This window comes from Erpetoichthys calabaricus, chromosome 13, assembly GCF_900747795.2.
Source record: "Erpetoichthys calabaricus chromosome 13, fErpCal1.3, whole genome shotgun sequence".
Taxonomy (NCBI): Eukaryota; Metazoa; Chordata; class Cladistia; order Polypteriformes; family Polypteridae; genus Erpetoichthys; species Erpetoichthys calabaricus.
The window spans coordinates 125,295,215-125,320,883 of record NC_041406.2 but is presented as its reverse complement, the minus strand read 5'-3'; the positions used below and the strand labels follow the sequence as shown (position 1 = coordinate 125,320,883).

Below are 25,669 nucleotides of genomic sequence, written 5' to 3'. Positions count from 1 at the left end.
TCCTTGTCTTCTTAGAGAGTCAAGGCTGGGGGGCTGTCAAGAGGCAGGGCCTGTTAAAGCCCATTGCGGCACTTCCTGTGTGATTTTGGGCTATACAAAAATTTACTGTATTGTATTGTATTGTACATTATAGAAAAAAGAAAATTAGCCAACACATTTATTTTATTAATGATGAATATATTTGTCAATATTTATTAATAATATGCTACTTAACATGGTATGTGGTGCATTGAGAGCGTGCTTTATGCAAATGAAGGACCAAGCAGGCGCAATTGATGGGCCTCACGATAGGGTGGACAGATGACTGAAGATGGTGCAGTGTCCTACACTTTGTCAAATGGAAACAGAATGTTTGTTGAAGCTCAAGAAAGATGGAAAGCTCAGTGATTAGCAAGCCTTGTTTTTTGCTTTTTGTCTTCCAGCACTCTTAGGTGCCTACTGGCTCTCATCTTCATTATCCGTTCTACTGTGTCAACTTCCTAGTGTGAGTATTAAGTGCTGTGAAGTCTCTTAAATGAACAGTGAGTGAGGGGGAGTTGTGTGTACCCCCATGAAGTGTCAAGCACTGAGAACCACTGACACACAAATGACAATGGTACCACATCCCATGAAGTTTCGAGTGCTATGAAGCAACAACACATTAATTAAAAAGGGGAGAGGTTGATGGGAGCCATGGGTGCATTACCAAAGGGTGAAAGGCATGATAACAGCTGCACAGCTCCTTCAAACGACTGCAAAGGTGGGGGAAGGAGTGGCAGTTCAAAAGTGCTGCGTGGTACCCAGACAAAAGGTGAGCGGCCACAGATCCGCATAGCTAGAGGGAACATAGCTGATTATGGTTAGGATTAGTGATTTGAGTTTCAGTTCAAAAGAATACACCTTCCTGTAAAATTGCGTTTTGCCATGGCCATCAACAAAGTCAAATCACTAGGAAAAGCAGGAATTGATTAATTGGCAAGAGTGATTTACTCATGAGGAATGGTGTATGACATGTTCAAGATTAAGCAGCTCTAGTGACCTAATAATATTATTATTACTACTTGACAGATGCCTTTAACCAAGGTGATGTACAACATCTGAGATACAATTGATTACATTTCATTAGTTTTTCCAGTTGGAACACAGGCAGGTGAAGTGGTCACACAGTATCAGGATTTAACCCCACATCCTCAGAGTTTGAAATCCAAAGCTTTAACCACAACACCACACTACGTGCCAATAATATTAACCTCTGGTAGACACAAAAAAGAAAAAAAAAAGCAAATATTGTGTACAGAAAAGCACTTAGTTAGTTACATAGTACTTCTGATATACCTGATTAACCAAAAGGCACTCTAACGAAAGTAAATTGCCTTAAGAAAGGCAATGAAGCTGGGTAACACAGTCAGTTTTTCATACATGGCCAGTTTGTAATTGCCATTAAATCCAGTCTACAGATCTTTGGGACATGAATGGAAATTGAAAGAAATTTCCATTGACATCAAGTAAACATTCCAACTCCACACTGACAGCGATCAACATTAATTTAAAAAATATATTTTAGTTTGCTATGAAAATGCAGGCATGACACTTATGCATATTGAGCAAGTGTATGTATATGTATGTAATTCAGTATCTATATATATAAAAGACCAAGTCGCCCGACCATGGGGTACGCAAGCACGCATGACAGAGCCCCGCCCGCCAACTCTAACCCTCCTCCCGCGTCATGGGATACGCATGACAGAGCCCTGCCTGCCAACTCTAACCTTCCTCCCGCGTCCACCCTCGCTGTCGAGGCATGCGCACTGCCTGCTCATATGCCCGCCCCCAACTCCTCACCAAACACATCCTGAGTCGCTTTGGTCTGTGCTACAGTCCACATGCATCTCTGAGCCACGTTGACTGTTAATTTTCCAAACACATCCTGAGTCGCTTTCGTCTGTGCTACAGTCCACATGCACCTCTGAGCCACGTTGACTGTTCATTTTCCTAACATGGCCACCGCTTCACATGTATTTCATGGAAACAACTCTTCTTTCAAGGTTATACAAATTCCTGCATCAGGTAACTGTTTCTTTCTATTAGTCGGATATTCCTGGAAAAATGTCATCGACGAAACTGTTGCTCTTGAACTTCACAACATGGCTGTAACCTTTGTTTGCCAACATTGTGATAACTTTAGCGATGTACTGTCCGTTGTTCTTAGTCACGGAAGCATAGTCATACAGTCTGCTCAACAATACGCTGACTATATGAATACTTCCACAGTTTATGGAGGCGAAGCAGAAATTGTGGCAATGTCCCAAATACTTCCAGCTACTATCACCATTCACTTCTGAGAACGTCCTTCATTCCCCGAAGAATTTCTTAGCAGTCTTGCTCCCACTGGCATGCCTCTGCATAAAGTCAAAATTAAAATTGGTTCAGTCGTCATGCTTCTCAGAAACCTCATGCCAGCAAGAAGTCTCTGTAATGGCACTAGACTGACTGTTACCAGCATTCACCGCAATGTACTGGAGCAGCTGCTGCCTCACACAGTGGCGTAGCTCAAGTTCGCGCCACTTGGGGCAGGGCTTCAATTTACTGCCCTCCAACCTTTCTGAATATGTTAACTTATTTAAATAGAAAATTAAAATGACCTATTGAGAAAAAGTTTGCATAGATTTATTTATATATAGAGAAACAGCAATATTTTTTTCACATATAATTATTTATAAGCATCAACTAGACAAGAATATAGTACAGACGCACTGTATAAGCCGTGTTCTGATTATTAGTTTAATATAATTACGCTGCGAAAACCAGAACTGGTGTGGTGTACAAGTGATAGGTGGGGATGAGCAAGAATGCATTCGGATTGATAACGAAACGAAATTATACATTGTGAATTAGTTGTTTATCTTCCTAGAAATTATTATCAGTGTAATGTTTCTGTTTATTTTTGCCTCATAAATTTCAACTGCCGTTTCTGATGCCGTCAGAGAAGGACCATCTGAAAATGATTTTTGAAGCATTTGTGGATGAAAATCAGAGAATTTCACTTTTTTTCATTCATGAGTGATATTTTTCCAAACCCTGCTGCTTACATGTGAAGTGTTCTGAGCCTTTTGGCCAATAATGCCACCCCCAAAAATGTGCCGCCCGGGGTGGACCGCACCCTCCGCCCGCCCCTAGCTACGCCACTGACCTCACAAACTGTCCTTATTCCCCGGATTTCCCTGACTCCATCAGATTCAAATTTGCCTTTTACTTTAACACGCAGACAATTTCCTGTTAGATTAGCCTTTGCAATGACAATTAATAAGGCACAGGGCCAAACTTTCAAAAAGATATGCCTGTATCTGCCAAAACCAGTTTTCAGTCACGGACAATTGTATGTTGCTCTCTCCAGAGTTCCATCTTTTCATTCACTCACAGTCGTATCCTCAAACCCACCCCATTTGGACAACTGTGTCTTTCAGAAAGTGTTCACCCATCAATAAATAATTATATGTGTATACTAAGCCGCGGGTCGCCTAGTTCTAAAGAAAATAACATTTCTGTGTGTTGCTTAGTGTAATGGGCTATAAACCAGTGTTTTAAAGAAAAGGCAGAATTTCTGGAAAATTCTGCTACAGGTTATTGTTGATGGCTATCTACAGGACATAAATATTTACCTGCCTAGCTAAATAGTCAGACTGCTTTGATTTAGTATCTCATCTACACATAATGTGGGGATACAGAACTGTCTGCTTCCTTTGAATTTATTAACGAGTTCTGGGGACATTGGTTTCTAATTAAGTACTCAAAGTAAATGTGTTTACACTATTTGTTATGTAGAGGAAATAGGCTTGCACCATTGTTTCACTGATTAATAATAATAATAATAATAATAATAATACATTTTATTTAATAGGCGCCTTTCTTATCACTCAAGGTCACCTTACAATAAAGTTAAACAACAATTAATAAAATAAAAACAAGAAAATGATAAATTACAAAGCAATAATTAGTAAACAAACAAATATGGCAGGCAGTAACAGTGTAGAATTCACAATTGATATGCCAGGTTAAAAATATAAGTTTTGGGAGGGAAGAGAATTCCAGAGTTGAGGAGCACTATGAGAGAATGCTCGAGCTCCCATAGAACTGAGTTTGATGTGTGGTACAGAAAGTAGAGCTGCAGATGAAGATCCGAGTAAGCAAGAGGGAGTGTAAATCTGGAGGAGATCAGTGAGGTAGGGAGGAGCAAGGTTGTGGAGAGCTTTAAATGTTAAGAGCAGTATTTTGTATTGTATTCTGTAGTTAACAGGGAGCCAGTGAAGTTGAGAGAGAATAGGTGTAATATGTTCAGTGGATTTAGAACAGGTTATTATCCTGGCAGCAGAATTTTGAATAAGCTGTAAGTGATGAATAAGTTTTTGTGGAATGCCAGATAGAATAGCGTTACAGTAATCTATATGTGAGGTGAGTAGGGCATTAACCAATACTTCAGTATTATGCTGGGTAAGAACAGGGCGAAGTATAGAAATGTTTTGGAGATGGAAGAAGGCAGAAATGGTACTTATATGGGAAGAAAAAGAGAGAGTACTGTAAAGAATAGTGCCCAGGCTCTTAACTTGGGAAGAAATGTTTGTGTTAGTATTGTTGATTAAAATAGAAGAATGGTTAACCTTAGCAAGTGTAGATTTAGAGCCAATGAGGAGCACCTCAGTTTTATTGCTGTTTAGTTGGAGAAAATTGTGAGTCATCCATGTCTTTATGTCTTGGAGACATGCCATAAGGGCATCTGGAGGGAAAACAGAAGTGGATTTAGTGGATAGATATAGCTGTGTGTCATCAGCATAACAATGAAACTTAATACCATGGTGCCGGAAGATATTACCTATTGGGAAGATATAAATGAGAAAAAGAAGCAGCCCCAAAACAGAACCCTGGGGAACTCCCTGAGTAACAACTGCATTTTCAGATTTAAAGCCCTTTATTTGAACAAATTGCTTCCTATCAGTGAGGTAGGAAGAAAACCACTGAAGGACAAGGCCACAGACTCCAAAACTAGCTAGACGTTTCAAAAGTATCTGGTGAGATATGGTGTCAAATGCAGAGCTGAAGTCAAGAAGCACAAGAATTGATAAAAGCCCCATGTCAGCTGCCTGGAGAAGATCATTTGTGATTGTGTTTAGGGTGAAACCCAGTGTTTAGGGTGTAACCCAGATTGAAACTGTTCAAAAAGGTTATTTTTTGAAAGGTGGGACTGGAGTTGGGAGGCAACTATCTTTTCAAGAATTTTGGATATAAGTGGAACATTTGAAATAGGCCGATAATTGTTAAGGAAATTTGGGTCTAAACCAGGTTTTTTCAGAATTGGAGTAATTGAGGCTGTTTTTAGTGAGAGGGGGACCGTGCCTGTAGTAAGGGAAGAGTTAACTATAGTAGTTATCATGGGGGAAATATGTGACAGACAAGACTTAACAAAGCTTGTAGGTATTGGATCTAATTGGCATGTGGAAGAATTAGTTTTTGTTACAAGCTCCGAGATATTATTTTCAGCTGGTAAACTGAAATCTGAGAATAGGGTGGTTGGTAAGGGAACATGGGTGATAGTGGAGAGTATGTCATTTTCTACAGAAATAGAGGAGGCAAGTTGTTGGTGGATTTTTTCAATTTTTGAGTTGAAGAAATCCAAAAAAGTGCAGCAGTATTTAACAGAGAGGTTATGGTGAGCGGCACTTTCTGGTGGTGTAATTAACCTTTTCATTGTAGAAAAAAGAGCTCTAGTATTATTCCCTCCTGTATTGATAATGTTAGAATAATATACAGCTTTGGCAGCAGAGAGAGCATTTTTGTATTTCAACATGTGATCTGAGTACATTTCCTTGTGTACAACAAGACCCATCTTTTTAGCTAGGCGCTTCAACTGTCAGCCCGAGGCTTTGAGCTGACGGAGTTCAGATGTAAACCAGGGAGCAGTGCGAATAAATGAGACAGTCCGTGTTTTTAAGGGAGCTAGTGTATCAAAGACAGAGGACAGAGCAGCATTGTAATGGTCTACTAATTCCGATGGTGTGGTAGCGGAAGGAGAAACTGACTGGGATTGCAATAAATTTATAAGGGTCACTGAGTTTACATGCTTGACATTACAAAATTAAATTACATGCGGAACCTTTGATTTACTGAGAAGTAAGTTAACATCAATTGTGATCATTCTGTGATCTGAGATAGGTAATTCAGTAGGAATAAGATTGTGAGGTGTGATACCAGAGCAACAAATTAAGTCTAAAATATGACCCTTGTTATGAGTCGGAAAGTTGACATATTGAGTTAAATTAAAACAGTCAAGGATTTCATTAAAATCATTTGTCAGTGCATCAGTTGGCACGTCAACATGTATGTTAAAATCACCCATGAAGATGACATTAGCAGACATTGCACACAAAGTTGTTAAAACAGTAAAAAGTTCAGCAATACAAACACTTGATAGTTTAGGAGGTCTATATAAAACAGCAATTATAATAGGTGAAGGTCCGCAGAGTTTGCCAGCTAACAGTTCAAAGGATGGATACGCTGGAAGAGGTATCGGTGACAGTTTTAAGTCTTTACGGTATATTATTGCAAGACCGCCTACCCTCCCTAAAGAATGGGATTTGGAGATGCAGACAAACTCTGGAGGGAGCGCTTCATTTAGATAGAAATAATCACCGCGTTGCTGCCAGGTCTCCGTAAAACATAAACAGTCCATCTTAGTATCTATGATAATATCACCAATCAGTAGAGCTTTGTTAGAGATAGATCGAGTATTAAATAATCCTAACTTCAAAGCGTCTATGGACGTATATTCCGGTGATTTTACCAAAGGAATCAGCACGTTGTGATTAGCACATCACTCAGAAGTACGTGGACATGTGCGTTCTTCAGACCAAATTGAAGGAATAGACCCGTTGCTACTCCTGCTGAGGCAAAAATGACGATGAGAGCCTCGGTGAACGTACTTTGGTCATCGGAGAATGCCGCGGTGCAGCAAGAGATCAGCAGGCACGTCATAGTTTGTTCGAAGTCGATACAATTCATCTGGTGAATATTTTAGCTTTGAGGATGTGACTGCATTAGATAGCAAAGTAGACATAATAATCCATGACAACCAATTGAGGTTTATCATAGCAAATTTCCAGAAGTCACTCAAGCAAATTCCAGATTGGAAGCAAAGCAATGTACCCCTTGTGTACCTACTCAGCCCAATTAAAATAACACTAGCCAAACTTCGGCGTACCATATGCCGCATAATCAGGCCGCTTTTTTAATGATTTTTAAGCACAGGGAAAAAATTAACACTTGAAAAATCCGGAGGAGAGGGGAAGGACACCCATTACGCCCCATCCGTCATGCTAGTCTGCTGATTTCTCGTTCAGTAACCTGTGAGTAGTGATGGGCGGAGTGAAGCCTCACGAAGCATCAACACGTTTGAAGCAATTGTGTCGGAAATCGTATCGAAGCTTCGAAGCATTTGACACTCACCTCTCTCGTGACACCTCCTGGCCATTTTCATTAACGTTACAGAAACTTATGATACACTTCAATGACGTCTGTTAAAAGTCGTATTGCTTTTATTTTTTCATAGCTACAGACTGACAACGAAGAGAAGGGTTCGTCAGCAGCTTGTAGTGTGTGATGTCTAAAAAATATAAATATAACTAACGCCGACAGGCAGAATGCACTAAACGATAGCAAGAGTTAAACAAAATAAGACGCCTCACATCATGCATTCCCGGCTCTTTCAATTAGTATTTACTTTTGCACTGTATCATTATAATCGCTCCTGTTATTAGTATTATAATTAACCCTGATCTTTTCTTGAGATCACATTTAATAGCCTTAAATGTTTTCTTTGGTCTGTCTTAATTAAAACGGAGTAGACAGAAAATAAAGGTTTATCTCTGTACTTTGCCATGATATAGGTAAGCACATTTGAGAAAGAAAATGTGAAATCCTTAAATCACAGATGTCATTATTCGATCAAGTATTAAAATCTGCAGTGCTTCGAAAGCTCGACACAGTGTCGAAACCTGAGTATCGAGTGGCCCATCACTACCTGTGAGTCACGTAGAGTTTTCATTGTTGTTTGCGATTCTGGCTGCTTTTCGCGTACTGAGTTGTTCCGGAGTCACAGTTGAGAAGCAGTTTTTTAATGTCTTTTAAGCACAGGGGAAAAAATTAACATGTGGCCCGGTGCATTCTTTAACTGCCTTGTGGCACTGTAGTAGTACGGCTACTTTGCAGGAAGGAGACAGTGGAAGATTGTGGGTTCGCTTCCCGGTTCCTCCCTGTGTGGATAGCAAATTATCCGCGACAACAAACTGTTTTACACACTGTAAACCAATCCGTGCCGCTTTTTCAATGTTTTTAAGCAGAGGGAAAAAAATGAACATTTGCAAAATCCGTAACGCTGCTTTCAGTAAGTACAATGCACACGCGTTTAATTTGTCAGCCACTTTTTGCCAGCCGTCTTTTCTGGTTTGGGCCGCTTTTGCAGTGTTACCTCTTGTGTATATTATATCTTGAAATCCTTCTAGTTGCTAATTAACTAAGAAACACCCACCCACTCAGCTTGTGTGAAAAAAATGCGCCCGTTCTTTCATCATTTTGTTGCAGCCTATCAAAGACTTGCTGATCATGTTTTGTAGACTCAATATATATTGGCTTTTCACTCAGCGCGAGGGCGCGCATTCATCTCGGATTATTACATCTTGCTAGACTAATCTGCTACACGGCTGCGTTTGAAAAACCGACTTATCCCGGATGAGTTTCACCGGCATTAATGATTAGGAATCTGGTTGGAACAAAACCCTGCATCCACAGGGGTTCACCAGCGCCGAGTTTGGGAAACACTGCTGAACAGAGACGAAACCGACTCAGGTGAGGAGTTGGGGCGGGCAAAGTGGTTGCAGCTATTGATTATTCAGTGTTGTTTGCCTGGGTGTCTGATCTGCTCAACAGGATCATAAATAAAAGGAAAACAATGTGAAGGCAATGTCACAGGTGATCCTGTGGTATAGCGAGTCCACAGCTCCCCTTCAAAAGCCCATTTTTAAATAAATAATCATCGCACTCACAGTGTAGCGAGGGGCGTGGAAGTGTGGTTGAAACGGTTTCCGGGTAGACTCGTGCTTCGGCATTTCTCCCCTGTGCAGTGTGTGAGCGAGTGAGGAGAGAGAGAGAAAGCCAGTACGTTAGAGTGAGCGAGAGCAGGCTCGAAGGCAATGTGTTCCTGTGGTATAGCGGGTCCATAGCTCCCCTTCAAAAGGCCATTTTTAATCAGGCGACTGACAGTAGTGGAGTCAGGCACAGAGAAGGTCAGCTGCAGAGAGAGTGTCTCGACTGCTGCAGGGCCTGAAGCAGGTGAGACGCTAATGAAAAAGAGGCACAGGGCATATTGGTTTTTAAAGACTGCTTCCTTCATTGTGTTTTAACTTCAGTTTTAAAGGATTGCGCGGCTCTCTCTTGCACTGCCTGTGTGTGCCTCTGTCTCTCTGTGGCGCTGCCTCTGTGTGTGTGCGTGGCTCTCTCTCTCGCGCTGCCTGTGTGTGCCTCTGTCTCTCTCTGGCGCTGCCTCTGTGTGTGTGTGTGTGGCTCTCTCTCGTGCGCTGCCTGTGTGTGCGCTTGTCTCTCTCTGGCGTTGCCTCTGTGTGTGTGCGCGCGGCTCTCTCTCTCTCGCGCTGCCTGTGTGTGCCTCTGTCTCTCTCTGGCGTTGCCTCTGTGTGTGCCTCTGTCTCTTTGGCGCTGCCTGCGTGTGAGCAGCTCTCTCTCTGGCGCTGCCTGTGTGTGCGCGGCTCTCTCTCTCGCGCTGCCTGTGTGTGCCTCTGTCTCTCTCTGGCGCTGCCTCTGTGTGTGTGCGTGGCTCTCTCTCGCGCGCTGCCTGTGTGTGCGCTTGTCTCTCTCTGGCGCTGCCTCTGTGTGTGTGCGCAGCTCTCTCTCTCGCGCTGCCTGTGTGTGCCTCTGTCTCTCTCTGGCAGGTTCCACTGAGGTTGACTAATGAAAAGTCAACGTGGCTCAGAGATGCAAAGGGGTCTGTGGCACAGACAAACAGAAATGACGGCATGTTTTCCGAGGCGTCACGTCCGATTTGGTGGGCGTGGCTGTGATTTTTTTGTCGTATCCAATGGTCTAAGAGTTGGTGGGCGTGGCTCCTTCCTGCGTGCGCCATTGGCGTCTTACTTGTCGGCAGTTTAGTGAATCCACGCCCCTTCCGGCGTGCTTTCCATGGGTGGCTACTTGTCTCCCCGCTTAGTGAATTATATATATAGATGTTAGCCAGTAGACTGTCACCCCAGGGATTTCCACAAGTACTCAGCAATTGACAAGGGGCAGTTTCAACCACCTATTCATCAAAGCTAGTTACTTGAGCAGAGAAACAGTGAGAAAGTTTACACTTACCCACACAGGTTGCAGCCAGCAAAGAACAGTTCTACGAGGGCTCGTGTTGAGGCCGAAGGAGGCAAGGGACGCAAAGCGTGTTATCAGTTTTTAATCCAAAGCAAAGGCGAAGGAAAATCCAATTCAAAAGGCAAAAAACAAGTAAAAAACAACTAGGAAAAAGTATACAAACAAAACACCGGCAAGCAGCGGCAGACAGAAATGCCAGCGTTCACTTCCAGCCAGGAGGTCAGGTGCTTGATTGCTCCTATGATTGCCATGTTGATCTATGCAGAAATTGAAGCATTTATATATTTCTGGGTAAAGGAGAATAAAACCGAACAGAAGTATGGTCTGGGACTTGTGACGGCTGCCTGTTTCTTTTATGCTTTTTCACCATATCGCTGTGGCTACACCCTGTAGCAATAGTGGCTTGTACCTGGCCCAGGTTCCCCTAGGCCTGAGGTCGGTAACATGTACATATGAATAAGTTATTGTAAGCTGGTTTAAAGTGTTGGAAAAAGAAATTCAAAACACAGAGTCAGAGAACTGCCATGAATTATATGCTTAATATAATGTAATGTTCTTTCATTTTTAATTTGTAATTTTTAAATATAAAAGAACAGATAATTTTGCAAGATGCAGTAAATAAAACAAACTTAAATTACCATTGCATAAAAAGAGGTGTTACAAAAGCAGATTTTAATCATTTGTACCATACATCCATCCATTTTCAAACCCTGTTATGCAGTTCTTGATTGTGAGAAGCTAGTACCTATCTTAGTACCACTGGGTGCAAGGGTGGAACCAACCTTGAATGAGGTGTCCATCCATCAAAGGGCACACGATGTACATACACACATTCACAATTGCTGGAGCTACTTAGACTCACCAGTTAAATGGACAGGCTTGACCAGTTGTTAAATAATGTAAGTCATGTTACACAATATTCAGACCATGTTTGTGCAGAGGAACAAAAATAAGCATGTAAGTAATAAAACACAAAACACATTTCTTAAGTGTGCACAGCCGTAGTGATGACACTGCTAGGCAACAAACAACATGTAATCATCAGTAGCCCTAAAAGTTGAATGATACATATAAAATATGTACTTACTCGATTGAACCTCAAAATAGTCCCATAAGATTTCAAAGGTTCTACCACTTTAGCTTCAAGTCTCTCAACCTAAAAGCAAGTACATGATAATTGTGAATTAGGGGGAGATATTCTCAAAAACAGTAAGCTATTTCATATTTATTATAAATATCCAAATGGATATTTTATTTAGAGACCATTTGTTAAATGTGTAAAGTATTGATTAGATGACAGATGTTGCTTGAGGCACCAGAGAGGCACCGGCCCAAAACATACATAAACATCACCATTTCACTGAGAGAGCACCTTCTCAGCATGAGAAAAAGGACACCACAAGACATGAATATGAATTTGAAGTTGCAAAGGCTAGGCTAGTTAACAGTGACCTCAAGGGTGAGAATAATACTAAGGGGTTTGCAAGAGGATTGAACAGCTTATTGATAATAGGGGTTTTACATTATCAGAACTGAGAAAAGTTTGGACCATGTTGTCTTGTCAAGAGTAAGTGAGCAGGCAGTTTCTCTTTGGTCTGTTAAGTGGTGGTCTCTGGCAAGGAGGAAGGGAAGTATGTCATCTCGTTAAAACAAACAGCATGGATTCTGCTGAGAGACCTTGGTCTCAATTATAAAACTTTGCATGGATTTGAGCATGAAAATATACTGTACATACACCAAAAAATACTAAAATGCGTATCCCCCCAAAAAAAAGAAAAACTTATAAAACTTGCTTTATGCACATTTCTACGCAATTAACCCTTTTTAACTGACAATCATCTTGCAAATGTTTGTAAATGAACATGCCTCAAACTTCACTCAGTTGCCAACCTGACACAACCATACATGGACTATGTTAATCAGCCTCATACATATGCAAACATGATGCTCCAGACTTTCACTGGCTGTTAGACCAGTCTGCCTCCTGAAACACTGAGACACTGACACCTGCATTTCAGGAGTCCCATACTGCATACAACATACAGTGGTGTGAAAAACTATTTGCCCCCTTCCTGATTTCTTATTCTTTTGCATGTTTGTCACACAAAATGTTTCTGATCATCAAACACATTTAACCATTAGTCAAATATAACACAAGTAAACACAAAATGCAGTTTGTAAATGGTGGTTTTTATTATTTAGGGAGAAAAAAAAATCCAAACCTACATGGCCCTGTGTGAAAAAGTAATTGCCCCCTGAACCTAATAACTGGTTGGGCCACCCTTAGCAGCAATCACTGCAATCAAGCGTTTGCGATAACTTGCAATGAGTCTTTGACAGCGCTCTGGAGGAATTTTGGCCCACTCATCTTTGCAAAATTGTTGTAATTCAGCTTTATTTGAGGGTTTTCTAGCATGAACCGCCTTTTTAAGGTCATGCCATAGCATCTCAATTGGATTCAGGTCAGGACTTTGACTAGGCCACTCCAAAGTCTTCATTTTGTTTTTCTTCAGCCATTCAGAGGTAGATTTGCTGGTGTGTTTTGGGTCATTGTCCTGTTGCAGCACCCAAGATCGCTTCAGCTTGAGTTGACGAACAGATGGCCGGACATTCTCCTTCAGGATTTTTTGGTAGACAGTAGAATTCATGGTTCCATCTATCACAGCAAGCCTTCCAGGTCCTGAAGCAGCAAAACAACCCCAGACCATCACACTACCACCACCATATTTTACTGTTGGTATGATGTTCTTTTTCTGAAATGCTGTGTTCCTTTTACACCAGATGTAACGGGACATTTGCCTTCCAAAAAGTTCAACTTTTGACTCATCAGTCCACAAGGTATTTTCCCAAAAGTCTTGGCAATCATTGAGATGTTTCTTAGCAAAATTGAGACGAGCCCTAATGTTCTTTTTGCTTAACAGTGGTTTGCGTCTTGGAAATCTGCCATGCAGGCCGTTTTTGCCCAGTCTCTTTCTTATGGTGGAGTCGTGAACACTGACCTTAATTGAGGCAAGTGAGGCCTGCAGTTCTTTAGACGTTGTCCTGGGGTCTTTTGTGACTTCTCGGATGAGTCATCTCTGCGCTCTTGGGGTAATTTTGGTCGGCCGGCCACTCCTGGGAAGGTTCACTACTGTTCCATGTTTTTGCCATTTGTGGATAATGGCTCTCACTGTGGTTCGCTGGAGTCCCAAAGCTTTAGAAATGGCTTTATAACCTTTACCAGACTGATAGATCTCAATTATTCTGTTCTCATTTGTTCCTGAATTTCTTTGGATCTTGGCATAATGTCTAGCTTTTGAGGTGATTTTGGTCTACTTCTCTGTGTCAGGCAGCTCCTATTTAAGTGATTTCTTGATTGAAACAGGTGTGGCAGTAATCAGGCCTGGGGGTGGCTACGGAAATTGAACTCAGGTGTGATACACCACAGTTAGGTTATTTTTTAACAAGGGGGCAATTACTTTTTCACACAGGGCCATGTAGGTTTGGATTTTTTTTCTCCCTAAATAATAAACACCATCATTTAAAAACTGCATTTTGTGTTTACTTGTGTTATATTTGACTAATGGTTAAATGTGTTTGATGATCAGAAACATTTTGTGTGACAAACATGCAAAAGAATAAGAAATCAGGAAGGGGGCAAATAGTTTTTCACACCACTGTATATATATATATATATATATATATATATATATATATATATATATATATATATATATATATATATATATATATGTAAGCTTATAAGTACTGCCTTACTTCTCTTTAAGAAAGGAAGATGTAATGATACTTGATTTAAACGATTCCATGTCTTGGTGGGTTTGTGTAGCTTATTGTCAATATCTTTACACCTGTTTTTAAGATTTATTGACTGAAACGGGCTTTCACGAAAAAAGTTAGGGCTTTGCTACAGGATACACCCTCCACAAGTTAAGGAAGTAAAAATAAAATTATATATTTCTGTTTTATTTAAACCTTTTAAGTTCGTATGCATAGCCCCATTTGGCTGTTTAAGTTTTTTTTTTCTTTCTTCAGTAATATTTAATCTCCTTAAAGAAAAAGAACATACGCATTTTACTTTTTTTGTATCTCTTTAGTAATATTTTAGTGTAAAAGGATAACCAGTATTTTAAACCTTTTATGTTACTTTATAAAGTTATTTTACACAATGTTGAAAAATTAATAAGAAAGCTACATATTTTGGCAGCTGCTGCTTTAATTTTCAATGAAATGAAAAAAGCTCTCCAAGAGAAAACCTCAATGAAGAAGAAACAGGAGAAACCCTCATTTATAAAGGTTTGCTGCAGATGACTTAACTGAAAATAAATTAATACTTCCTATGTGTATAATACATATTTATCTATTTTACTTATGCCTTTATTCCAGCAACTTGCAACATCTGAGGTACAATTTGTTACATTACTTTTGTTTTTTGCAGCACAGGCAGGTGAAGTGACTTCCTCAGGGTCACACAGTGGTGTCAGTACCAGGATTTGAACTGACAAGCTCCGGGTTTGCTGAAATATTACTGAAGAAAGAAAAAAAACGAAAACAGGCAAATAGGGCTATGCATACAAATGTCCATCCATCCATTATCCAACCCGCTATATCCTAAATACATGATCCAATCCCTGCCAACACAGGGCACAAGGCAGGAAACAAACACCGGGCAAGGTGCCAGCCCACCGCAGGGCGCACACACCCACACACACCCACACACCACGGACAATTTAGAATCGCCAATGCACCTAACCTGCATGTCTTTGGACTGTGGGAGGAAACCGGAGTACCCGGAGGAAACCCAGACAGACATGGGGAGAACATTCAAACTCCACGCAGGGAAGCGAACTCCTAACTGGCACCTTTCACTGCACCACCATGCCGCCCGCATACAAACTTAAAAGGTTTAAATAAAACAGAAATATATACCTTTATTTTTACTTCCTTAACTTGTGGAGGGTGTATCCTGTAGCAAAGCCCTAAGTTTTTTCATGAAAGTCCCTTTCAGTCAATAAGCCTTAAAAACAGGTGTAAAGCTAAACTTGCAGCACCGCTATTCAATTACACTTGCCAAACGCCACTCCTAAGGGGAGATACTGTGGGATCTGGGCATCCGTCAATGCACCAAACACAGGCCCGATTAGAGAGCGGGAAGCTGTGATTTGTCGTCTCCCTCCCATGTAACAATCACAGCCCGTGTTACAACGCACTATGTATGTATGTATATATGTATATATGAAGAGTATGGATGGATGGATGGATGTATATATGTGTGTTTATGTATGTGTGTATATGTATGTGTATATATATGTTGATATGTGTATATATATATATATATGTGTGTATATATGTGGATATGTATATGTATATACTGTATATATATATATATGTATATATATGTATATGTAGATATGTGTATATATGTATATATGTACAGTAATCCCTCCTCGATCGCGGGGGTTGCGTTCCAGAACCCCCCACGAAAGGTGAAAATCCGCGAAGTAGAAACCATATGTTTATATGGTGTAGCAGTAGAGGCTCGTGTCCACCTCTCGAACCCTCAGGTACCACTCTTCAGACCAGGTGATAATATAACAACTATTTATTTTGTTGTCATACAGTGCACAAAGCACTCTCCTCCACACACTCATTAACACAATACTCTCTACTAAACAATACTCCTCCTCTCCCAGACACGTCGCCACCCTACCTCCCAGCTCAGCTCAGTGTTCTGGGCTTCCCAGAGTCCTTTTATAGCCCCTGACCCGGAAGTGGCTCCAAGCCAAACCCACAAGTCCATTTTCCTTCCGGGTCAGGGCAAACAGTCCTTTTCTTCATCCCGGGAGCACATCGCTTCTTCCCGTCACGTGACTGAGATGCACTTCCGGGTTATAGGGCATGCCAGAGCCCACTAGCCCTCCTACAGCGACTCCTGGCGGCCCCCAAGGTATCCAGCAGGGCTGTGTCACAACACTACAAAGTCCATGAGGCCCTGCTGGAACTCGGGGCACAAATATGCTGTCCGGAGGGCTCCTCCTAGCGGCCTGGGGGTGACGACCGGAGTCCATAGCCGGTCGTCTGTCACAATGGCTATTTTTATATTGTCATGCTTGGGTCACAGATTTGCACAGAAACACAGGAAGTTGTAGAGAGACAGGAACTTTATTCAAACACTGCAAACAAACATTTGTCTCTTTTTCAAAAGTTTAAACTGTGCTCCATGACAAGACAGAGACGACAGTTCCGTCTCACAATTAAAAGAATGCAAACATATCTTCCTCTTCAAAGGAGTGCGCATCAGAGAGAGAGAGAACAAAGCAAACAGTCAAAAATCAATAGGGCTGTTTGGCTTTTAAGTATGCGAAGCACCGCGGCACAAAGCAGTTGAAGGCAGCAGCTCACACCACCTCCGTCAGGAGCAGAGAAAGAGAGAGAGATAAAAACAAACAATCAAAAATCAATACGTGCCCTTCGAGCTTTTAAGTATGCGAAGCACCGTGCAGCATGTCGCTTCACGAAGCAGCTGCACAGAAGGGAGCAACGTGAAAGCATTTTTAGACGAGCGTCCGTATCGTCTAGGTGTGCGAACAGCCCCCCTGCTCACACCCCCTCAGAGAATGTCAGAGCGAGAAAGCAAACAATCAAAAATCAATACGTGCTGTTTGATCTTTTAAGTATGCGAAGCACAGTGCAGGAAGCATATCGCTTGACAAATCAGCCATATGCAAGCCCAGCAAGAAAGAGAGCAATGTGAAGGTAATCTTTCAGCGTTTATTGAGGAGCGGCCATATCCTCTAGGGTTGCGAACAGCCCCGTGCTTACAATATATTTGAGGAGTTTTATTTAATACGTAATACGCGCTCTGGTTGGGTAGCTTCTCAGCCATCTGCCAATAGCATCCCTTGTATGAAATCAACTGGGCAAACCAACTGAGGAAGCATGTACCAGAAATTAAAAGACCCATTGTCCGCAGAAATCCGCGAACCAGCAAAAAATCCGCGATATATATTTAAATATGCTTACATATAAAATCCACGATAGAGTGAAGCCGCGAAAGGCGAAGCGCGATATAGCGAGGGATTACTGTATATGTATATATATGTTTACATAACCTCTTTAACACACTACTTCTCCGCTGCGAAGCGCGGGTATTTTGCTATATATATATATGTCAATGTATGTATGTATGTATGTATGTATGTCTATATTTATATATATATATATGTGCATATGTATATATATGTGTATATATATTTAGATATGTATATATATGTACATATGTATATATATATGTAGATGTGTAAATTTGTATATGTATATATATGTATATGTGGATGTGTATATGTATGTATATATATCAATATGTAGATATGTGTATATGTAGATTTGTATATATATGTATATGTATATATATGTTTACATAACCTCTTTAACACACTACTTCTCCGCTGTGAAGCGCGGGTATTTTGCTAGTCTGTCAATAAATTAGAGCTGGCTGACTGCCCAGTACTTAGTTTTTACAGCTTTACTTCTTTACAAATGATTAATTGACTTGGTTATTTTTGGCTGCTTGAATAATTTAAAAAAAGACTTGAACCCAAAATCAACTAATCTTAACAATTGTAGATCACTTGCATTTTTCATAAATATAGACCTGCTAAATAAACAGAGGTATCTGTTTTCTCAAAGACTCTACTAGAGGGTGATTGGTCAGTGCTTAAGTGTAATGATTCTTAAGAATTTCCAAGTACAGAGTCCTTAAAAAACCTCCAAAAATTCCCAGTAGAGGGAAGAACCATAAAACCTACTAATAACAAAGGCAAGCACAGAATCTTTATAAATAAAAAGACTTACCGTATTTTTCGCACCATAAGATGCACTTTTTTTTCCCCAAAAGAAGGTTGGAAATGTCTGTGCGTCTTATGGAGCGAATATTGCGTCACAGACCATGATGTGTATTACCTGACAAAAGTCGACATCCAGGGGTAGAGGGCGACAAAACTCACTGTTACGTTACAGGCATTCCCTCTGTGCTTGGAGGAATGTTAGACTCATTGACTCGGCATCTAATCCTTGCGTGTGCGTGAGTTGCGAAATGTAAACAAATATAAACAAAGGCAAGATAGCATCTACATCTCATGAGGGAGCAAAGCGAGTGCAGAAAACAAAATACTCAGCAGATGATTTTTTGCGCATTTTCACTGAGTCGGACTCTGGACTCGACAGATTACCAGCCGCTGGACTACTTCAGGCTGTTCTTTCCTGAAGCTGCCTTTCAGCTACTGTCAGACGAGACAAACAGGTATGCAGAGCAATTTTTTGAATCGAGGGCTGTGCTTGCACCGCATTCTCATTTTTCAAACTGGAAACCCACAACAAAACACGAGATGAAGGGCTTTGTGGCATTACAAATATAGATGGGACTAGACTGGTGATATAACTTCAGGGAGCATTGGTCCAAACGTGCTTTGTCCCCTGGTGGCTTTGGACAGGTTATGTCGCGTGATGATAGGTACGTGATGCTGCAAAGTGATTGTGAGCAACTGAGCTTAATAAATTCTGACACTAGCGATGAGGAGTTCTTGGGGTTTCCATAAAACTAGAAAAGTGCTTGAACCTTAAAGTCTCTCCTTATTTGTTAATGACAGTGATGATGTTTCTTAATACCGCTGTTGAATTTACATGGTTGAAATATTATTCTGCTATATTTTATTAAACATATTAGTGCACCATTTGGTTCAGAATATTTTTTTTCTTGTTTTCCTCCTCTAAACCTAGGTGCGTCTAATGGTCAGGTGCGTCTTATGGTGCAAAAAATACGGTACGCTTCACAAAATGCCCAGTAGGACAAAAATCTGCTCCGAGGAGCACAAAGGCAAAAGGAGTTGCCTAAACAATAAAGCAATCCAGTAGCAAACAAAGTCAAAATACAGAATCCAGAAACGAAATTAAAAAACAAAGCAAGCGGTCAAAACTCCAATAATCACAATAAGAACAGAAAATTACTGCTGAAGGTCTGTGCGCTGGAGCTGGGGAGTCCTCTACAGCGCATCTTCAATCTGATCTTGGAACAGGGGAGAGTCCCGAGGCTTTGGAAAACATCTTGTATCACCCCAGTCCTAAAGGTATCGCGTCCTAGTGAGCTGAACGACTTCTGGCCTGTCGCTCTGACGTCACATGTGATGAAGACCACGGAGCAGCTGCTGCTTCACCACCTGAGGCCACAGGTACGCCATGCCCTCGACCCTCTGCAGTTCGCATACCAGGAGAAGGTGGGAGCGGAGGATGCCATCATCTATATGCTACACCGATCCCTCTCCCACTTGGACAGAGGCAGTGGTTCTGTAAGAATTATGTTTGTGAACTTCTCTAGCGCCTTCAACACCATCCAACCTCTGCTCCTTAGGGACAAGCTGACAGAGATGGGAGTAGATTCATACCTAGTGGCGTGGATCGTGGACTATCTTACAAACAGACCTCAGTATGTGCGTCTCGGGAACTACAGGTCTGACATTGTGGTCAGCAGCCCAGGAGTGCTACAGGGGACTGTACTTTCTCCAGTCCTGTTCAGCCTATATACATCTGACTTCCAATACAACACGGAGTCCTGCCATGTGCAAAAGTTCGCTGACGACACTGCTATCGTGGGCTGCATCAGGAGTGGGCTGGAGGAGGAGTATAGGAACCTCATCAAGGACTTTGTTAAATGGTACGACTCAAACCACCTACACCTGAACACCAGCAAAACCAAAGAGCTGGTGGTGGATTTTAGGAGGACCAGGCCCCTCATGGACCCAGTGATCATCAGAGGTGACTGTGTGCAGAGGGTGCAGACCTATAAATACCTGGGAGTGCAGCTGGATGATAAATTGGACTGGACTGCCAATACTGATGCTCAGTGTAAGAAAGGACAGAGCAGACTATACTTCCTTAGAAGGCTGTCGTCCTTCAACATCTGCAGTAAGATGCTGCAGATGTTCTATCACACGGTTGTGGCGAGCACCCTCTTCTACGCAGTGATGTGCTGGGGAGGCAGCATAAAGAAGAAGGACGCCTCACGCCTGGACAAACTGGTGAGGATGGCAGGCTCTATTGTAGGCATGGAGCTGGACAATTTGACATCCGTGGCAGAACGACGGGCGTTCAGCAGGCTCCTATCAATTATGGAGAATCCACTGCATCCACTAAACAGTGTCATCTCCAGACAGAGGAGCAGCGTCAGTGACAGACTGCTGTCAATGTCCTGCTCCACTGACAGACTGAGGAGATCGTTCCTCCCCCAAACTATGCGACTCTTCAATTCCACCCCACTGGGGTAAATGTTAACATTATGTGGGTTACTCCCACCTTTATAGGGCTGAGGGGGGTTCTGTGCAGTGATGGGCAAGTGGCCAAGCCTCTTGGGGGACCACCCACAAAACGCATGATACTATTCCAAACTTTGTAATCCCAGTAGTTAAATTAAGATGCTTACCAGGAGCCAAGGCTCCCTGGATTGACAATAAAACATACACCTTATTGCTGTGTGTTCACATTAGAACTTTTATAGCCATGTGAAAATTTAAACAAAATGTCCATGTCTTTGTGCACCAATGCTATAAAATAATATTGAAACTTAACTGCATCTGACCCCATAAAATAATATACAGGACATAATTTAGAGCATAGAGCATTCCCCTGTTATGAGATATAGTGTGTAAAAACCATAGCTTATGTAAATATCTCTGTATTATAATAAAAAAAATCCTGGGATGAGATGAGACTTTTTAGCCTGGGACGAGACGTGACTTTTTCAGAAAGATACTTTCACGTCCCGCGAGACAAGATTTTGTGCCAAGAAATTTAACCACACCTGCGGCCAAAAATAAAAGACAAAGAGTAGATGACAAAGTACAACATCATAAAGAATTTTAAAAAGTTGGCGTGATACACATGCAGAGCAGTTTAGAGATAATGAAAGTACTAAAATTCGACAGTGTAAAATGATTGTAAAGATCACATTAGTGCAAACAAACAGAAATTATTACTCAGTGAAATAACAGAACAGTGAAAAGAGATTGAATATATTGTTTGGATTTAAACTTTAAGTCAGAGACTTGTAGATCGTCTAATTCGTTTTGCGATCAGGAAAAAGTAGTGTTTCTTCCCAATGAAGAGGTGTATCTGCGGGAATTAAAAGATTTGTTGTTTGGTGAAAGTGAAATCCACATACGTGAGCGGCAGAGATTCGAAGTGGCTGGTGCGAAGCGCAGGCCAAGGGGTTTGCAAGCAGGGGGCAAAGCCCCTTAGTTTTAAAAGATTTTTGGGAACAGTAAGGAAAGATGTGGATAATTAGCTAAAAAGAGATAAGGGACCAGATACTTGATAACAAACATTGACAGTTTAGCTCATATTCTTCTCACTAGTCTCTAACCAAACTCTTTTGTCTTTTTCTTAAAGGCTTGCAAGAAGATTGGTGAAAAGCGAGAACCTCTCACCTATGAAAAAACCACACTTCAGAAATAATTCCTTTAAGAGGACTGGTCATCTAATTAGAAATATGAATTTAGGAAAATTGCAGTAAATTAAATATGCATGAAATTCACGGGAAAACTAAAGCATAGCCTCTAGACTCAAATTTTAACAGCACCAAAAGAAAAAGAAAAAAGAAAAAACTATATCAACAAAAGAGAAAGAGTCCTGGGATACCTTACTAATAAGGGTTAAGAGATTCAAGTGATTTTAATGAAATGATAGCAGTGGGTAAAAAGATTAGTCATTACCTGATACCAGCAATGAGTTAGTGTTGGGAAAAAGGACTACCTACAGCAGTGCTTGCACATATTTTCAGATAATACTGTAGGGCACCACCTGACTGATGGCAAAGCTCTGATGCATCTTGTGTTGTTCTTTGCCACTTCCCGACAATGTTCCTGTCTTAGATGATGTGTATATTCATTGAAATAAATCCACTGTTTATTTAACACAGTTTTACTGACTAGGGTTGTGTTATACAATACAGAAAGAAGATGAGTTTGTTTGATACAGGTTAGGGGCACAGGAAACAAACATGAGCAGAAAGTCCTCTCAGTAGTTTATTGTTAAGACCACATGCCTAACAGACCAAAAAGGTTTGTGTTTTATTTTTCGTTTCCACTGTTCTCCCTCACATAACTAATCATAATATAGAAAGCACCACTGTTAAGGTAAATCTATGTGCAACCTTAAAACACAAAGACCATTTCAAAATTAAAATTGCAAATATATTCAAATCAACAATTGATCTGTAAAATGTGATTCTATACAATGGTGCTTTGCCTTTCAGGGAACTGCAAACACTGCAACTGAGTGGCCTACTGAGGAAAAACATAGTGTATCACCCATAATATTATTTAAAAAAAAATGGGGCAAGGCACACTGCCATTCTCTTTGTACTTTAGCATTAGGTTGGGGTGTAAATTACCTATTTTTTAAATAAAATGTTTTGCTATCTCCTCCTTACTCACTTTGTAAATATATTAAAAACACTTCCTTGCCTTTCATTCACTTATATTGCATGCCTTTGTCTCTGCTGAGGCTTATTGTGAAATAATAAACAGATGTTGGATAGTAAAACAGCAGCTTTCCACATGCCAAAATGGTAAGAACCATATAGATTCAACATGCAAAAGCATCTGAGGCAGTCAGAGCTTACACCAATTCTCATGCATATTCGCAGGTGTCACCCATTTTGACAAAGCAATTAAGAGCCTCACAAGCTCTTCTCAACAGTGTTAGTCCTTTCTCACCGGTGGAGGGTGGATGTTTGTGAAACTGGCCCATGATATGATAAAATGACAGTGTATATAACAAATATATTTTTCATGTTAATTGTTGCAAAAATACATGTGAGATTACCTGGGCGTGACGGTAGTCCTGCACCTTTGCCAACTGATCTGCGAAAAGTTTCAGCCCTTTTCTCAAATTTGGTGTCTCCGTGTCTCCATAAAAATGCACTTCTTTTACAAGAAGGTCGGCCTTGTCACGCAACCGTGCTGTTTTTCGTGTATAAGCAGCAAACAACTGGCATAATTGTCCAAAGTGCTTCTTCACATTAGTCACCATTTCTTGGATCTGTTTGGTTTGATTATCCCTGCATGGAAAATGTAAAGCCTTAAAAATGACTAGAAAAGTTTCAAAACTATAAAAATGTCATGGTTAATTACTTACTTTTCACTCTCACAAATCATTTATAAATTACATTTAATAAAAATGAAGCATAAAAGCAGAATACAACATTATACAGTACATTAGTGTAAAATTATTAAATGATACTACTTATGAAAATAAAAAATAGACATCAACAGCAGTTCTTAGTATAAAGTTGTTAATCTTACAAAACCCTGATAGTGGATGAAAAAACCCAAGAGCAGGTTCCTGGTTTTTGATAAAACGAGAACCTGAAAACTTACCTCCAAGTGTTTTACTACAGACTAAAGTAGAGTAAATGGACGATCCCCAAATCAAACACTGAAAATGTTTAAAGACCCCCCGGAAAAACTCATTTGAGACATTTTTTTCTGTATACTACTTTGTGATTATATATTCAGCATTAATTACTGAAGTGTTAATATTTTGTTAGCATTCATTTTATTGTTATGCCATACCTCTATCTGTACAATAATTTAGAGAACCTACATAATCCCAACTGTAAATCAATAAAGCTTTAGACATTACAATGTTTTAACTTAGATTTCTTATTTTCATTTTTCTGCCATCTGTAAATTACAAATCTGTCATTTGGCAGAAAATTTATATCTGAAATTTTAGACTTAGTCAGCCCATTGAATTTGTAGTTTTTCATGTCTTTGAGCATTCACTTATAATTGATATTTGCTAGTGTAATTTTACTTTAGGTTTGTTTTGGCAGTTCCGATGAGACATTACTTTTACTAAGTGATACTGTATGTAGTTCCAAGATTGGAGTTCTGTTTCACTCAGTCTTGAGTGAGACAGTGGTTACAACATGGTCACCTAAACATATAAAAAAAGTGCTTGCAATGATTAGTTCTTTTAATTTTCCAACTTGATTTTCCAGTGGTGAATTGAAACTACAGAATTGAACAATCATGGTTAATCTTTCCTTTGGATTACTATTTTACAGTTATTACATACAAACTGCTAGGTTTTATCTGCCATCTGTATACGTAGCCATAGAGTATATTAGGAATGTTGTGTTTTCAGTATTTTATGACATGTATTGTAGGCAGTGAAGTTAGTGTGGGGCTGTGTCTATGTGCATCTGCAAAGGGAAGAAGGTAAAGGTAAATCCCCAAGTGGAAATAAGAAGTTAAGAGGCTCAATGTTTTGGCATTGTTGCCTTCATCACTGCAGAAGCCTAAAATCTGGTTGACTTTGGAAAGCATGGTAATGGTTACTCCTGGTAGTCTTGGTAGAGGTCAACCCAAACTGTTAGCAAGTCATGCATGTGCCTGTTTACATGTTAGCTATAGATTTGCCATGTTTTTTTATTTGGCACAAAAAATACATTTTATGTAGCAATATAAACGTTAGAATCATGAGTTCTTTTTAGAGTTGGATTTAAAACAATATTTCAATAATGTTTTAGATATAAATATTTATACATTGGCTGGTGTAAAAAATCAGTTTGCCAAATTGTTGCTAGCAATGAAATGTACTTGGAAATAGAGTCCAGCCGCCTTCATTACACAAATGATTAATTTACAACTATGGTGGACTGTATGAAGCTGTCATTTTGTTAGATTAAAGCTGTTCATTTACTTACCCTATCAGCAAGGGGCCAAAGTTGTAACCAAGCAGTCAGTCATGTTTTATTTAGATTTACTATTGTCTACTTAAAGCAAATAGTCACAGTGCTATCTGGTGTGTATTATGCTATAATATTGAATTTTGTCCTTTGCAAAATATGTTAATGCTTCAGGTGATCAACTATATGGCCCCAGTCAACCTTGCTTACACATTAGTATTTGAATTTGTTAAAAGAATGTACTGCAAATATTAGGTAATAATATGTAATTGGTTACCTAGCACGGGCATCATATGCATTAGTCATGGTCCAGTTACTCATCTTTTCAGGTGCAGTTACTGTCTTGCTTCAGGATTGTACTTTGTGAGCAGCACAATTTAATCTTCAGTAAAGGTTTCCTGGTAAATGAAATTTACAGAAGTAATGTCAACAGAATGCATGAGTCTCGAACTGGAAGTAAAATATAATGTAATACATTGAAAAACTTTATATCTGCATGGAGGAGTTTAATAGACAAAAAACAAATAT

The 25,669-nt window shown here is 40.3% G+C and overlaps 1 protein-coding gene across 1 annotated transcript in view; it reads right to left on the bottom strand.

The window, feature by feature from the left end:
- Positions 1–25,447, bottom strand: part of LOC114663868 (CBY1-interacting BAR domain-containing protein 1-like) — a 102,140-nt gene extending 76,693 nt beyond the window's left edge. Inside the window, exons 1-3 of the mRNA XM_028817795.1 lie at positions 25,419–25,447; positions 23,272–23,506; positions 11,486–11,554 (exon numbers count right to left, since the gene is read on the bottom strand). Of these exons, the coding sequence (XP_028673628.1) occupies positions 11,486–11,554; positions 23,272–23,506; positions 25,419–25,447 (333 nt within the window). The remainder of the gene's footprint in view (positions 1–11,485; positions 11,555–23,271; positions 23,507–25,418) is intronic.
- Positions 25,448–25,669: the final 222 nt, after the last annotated feature.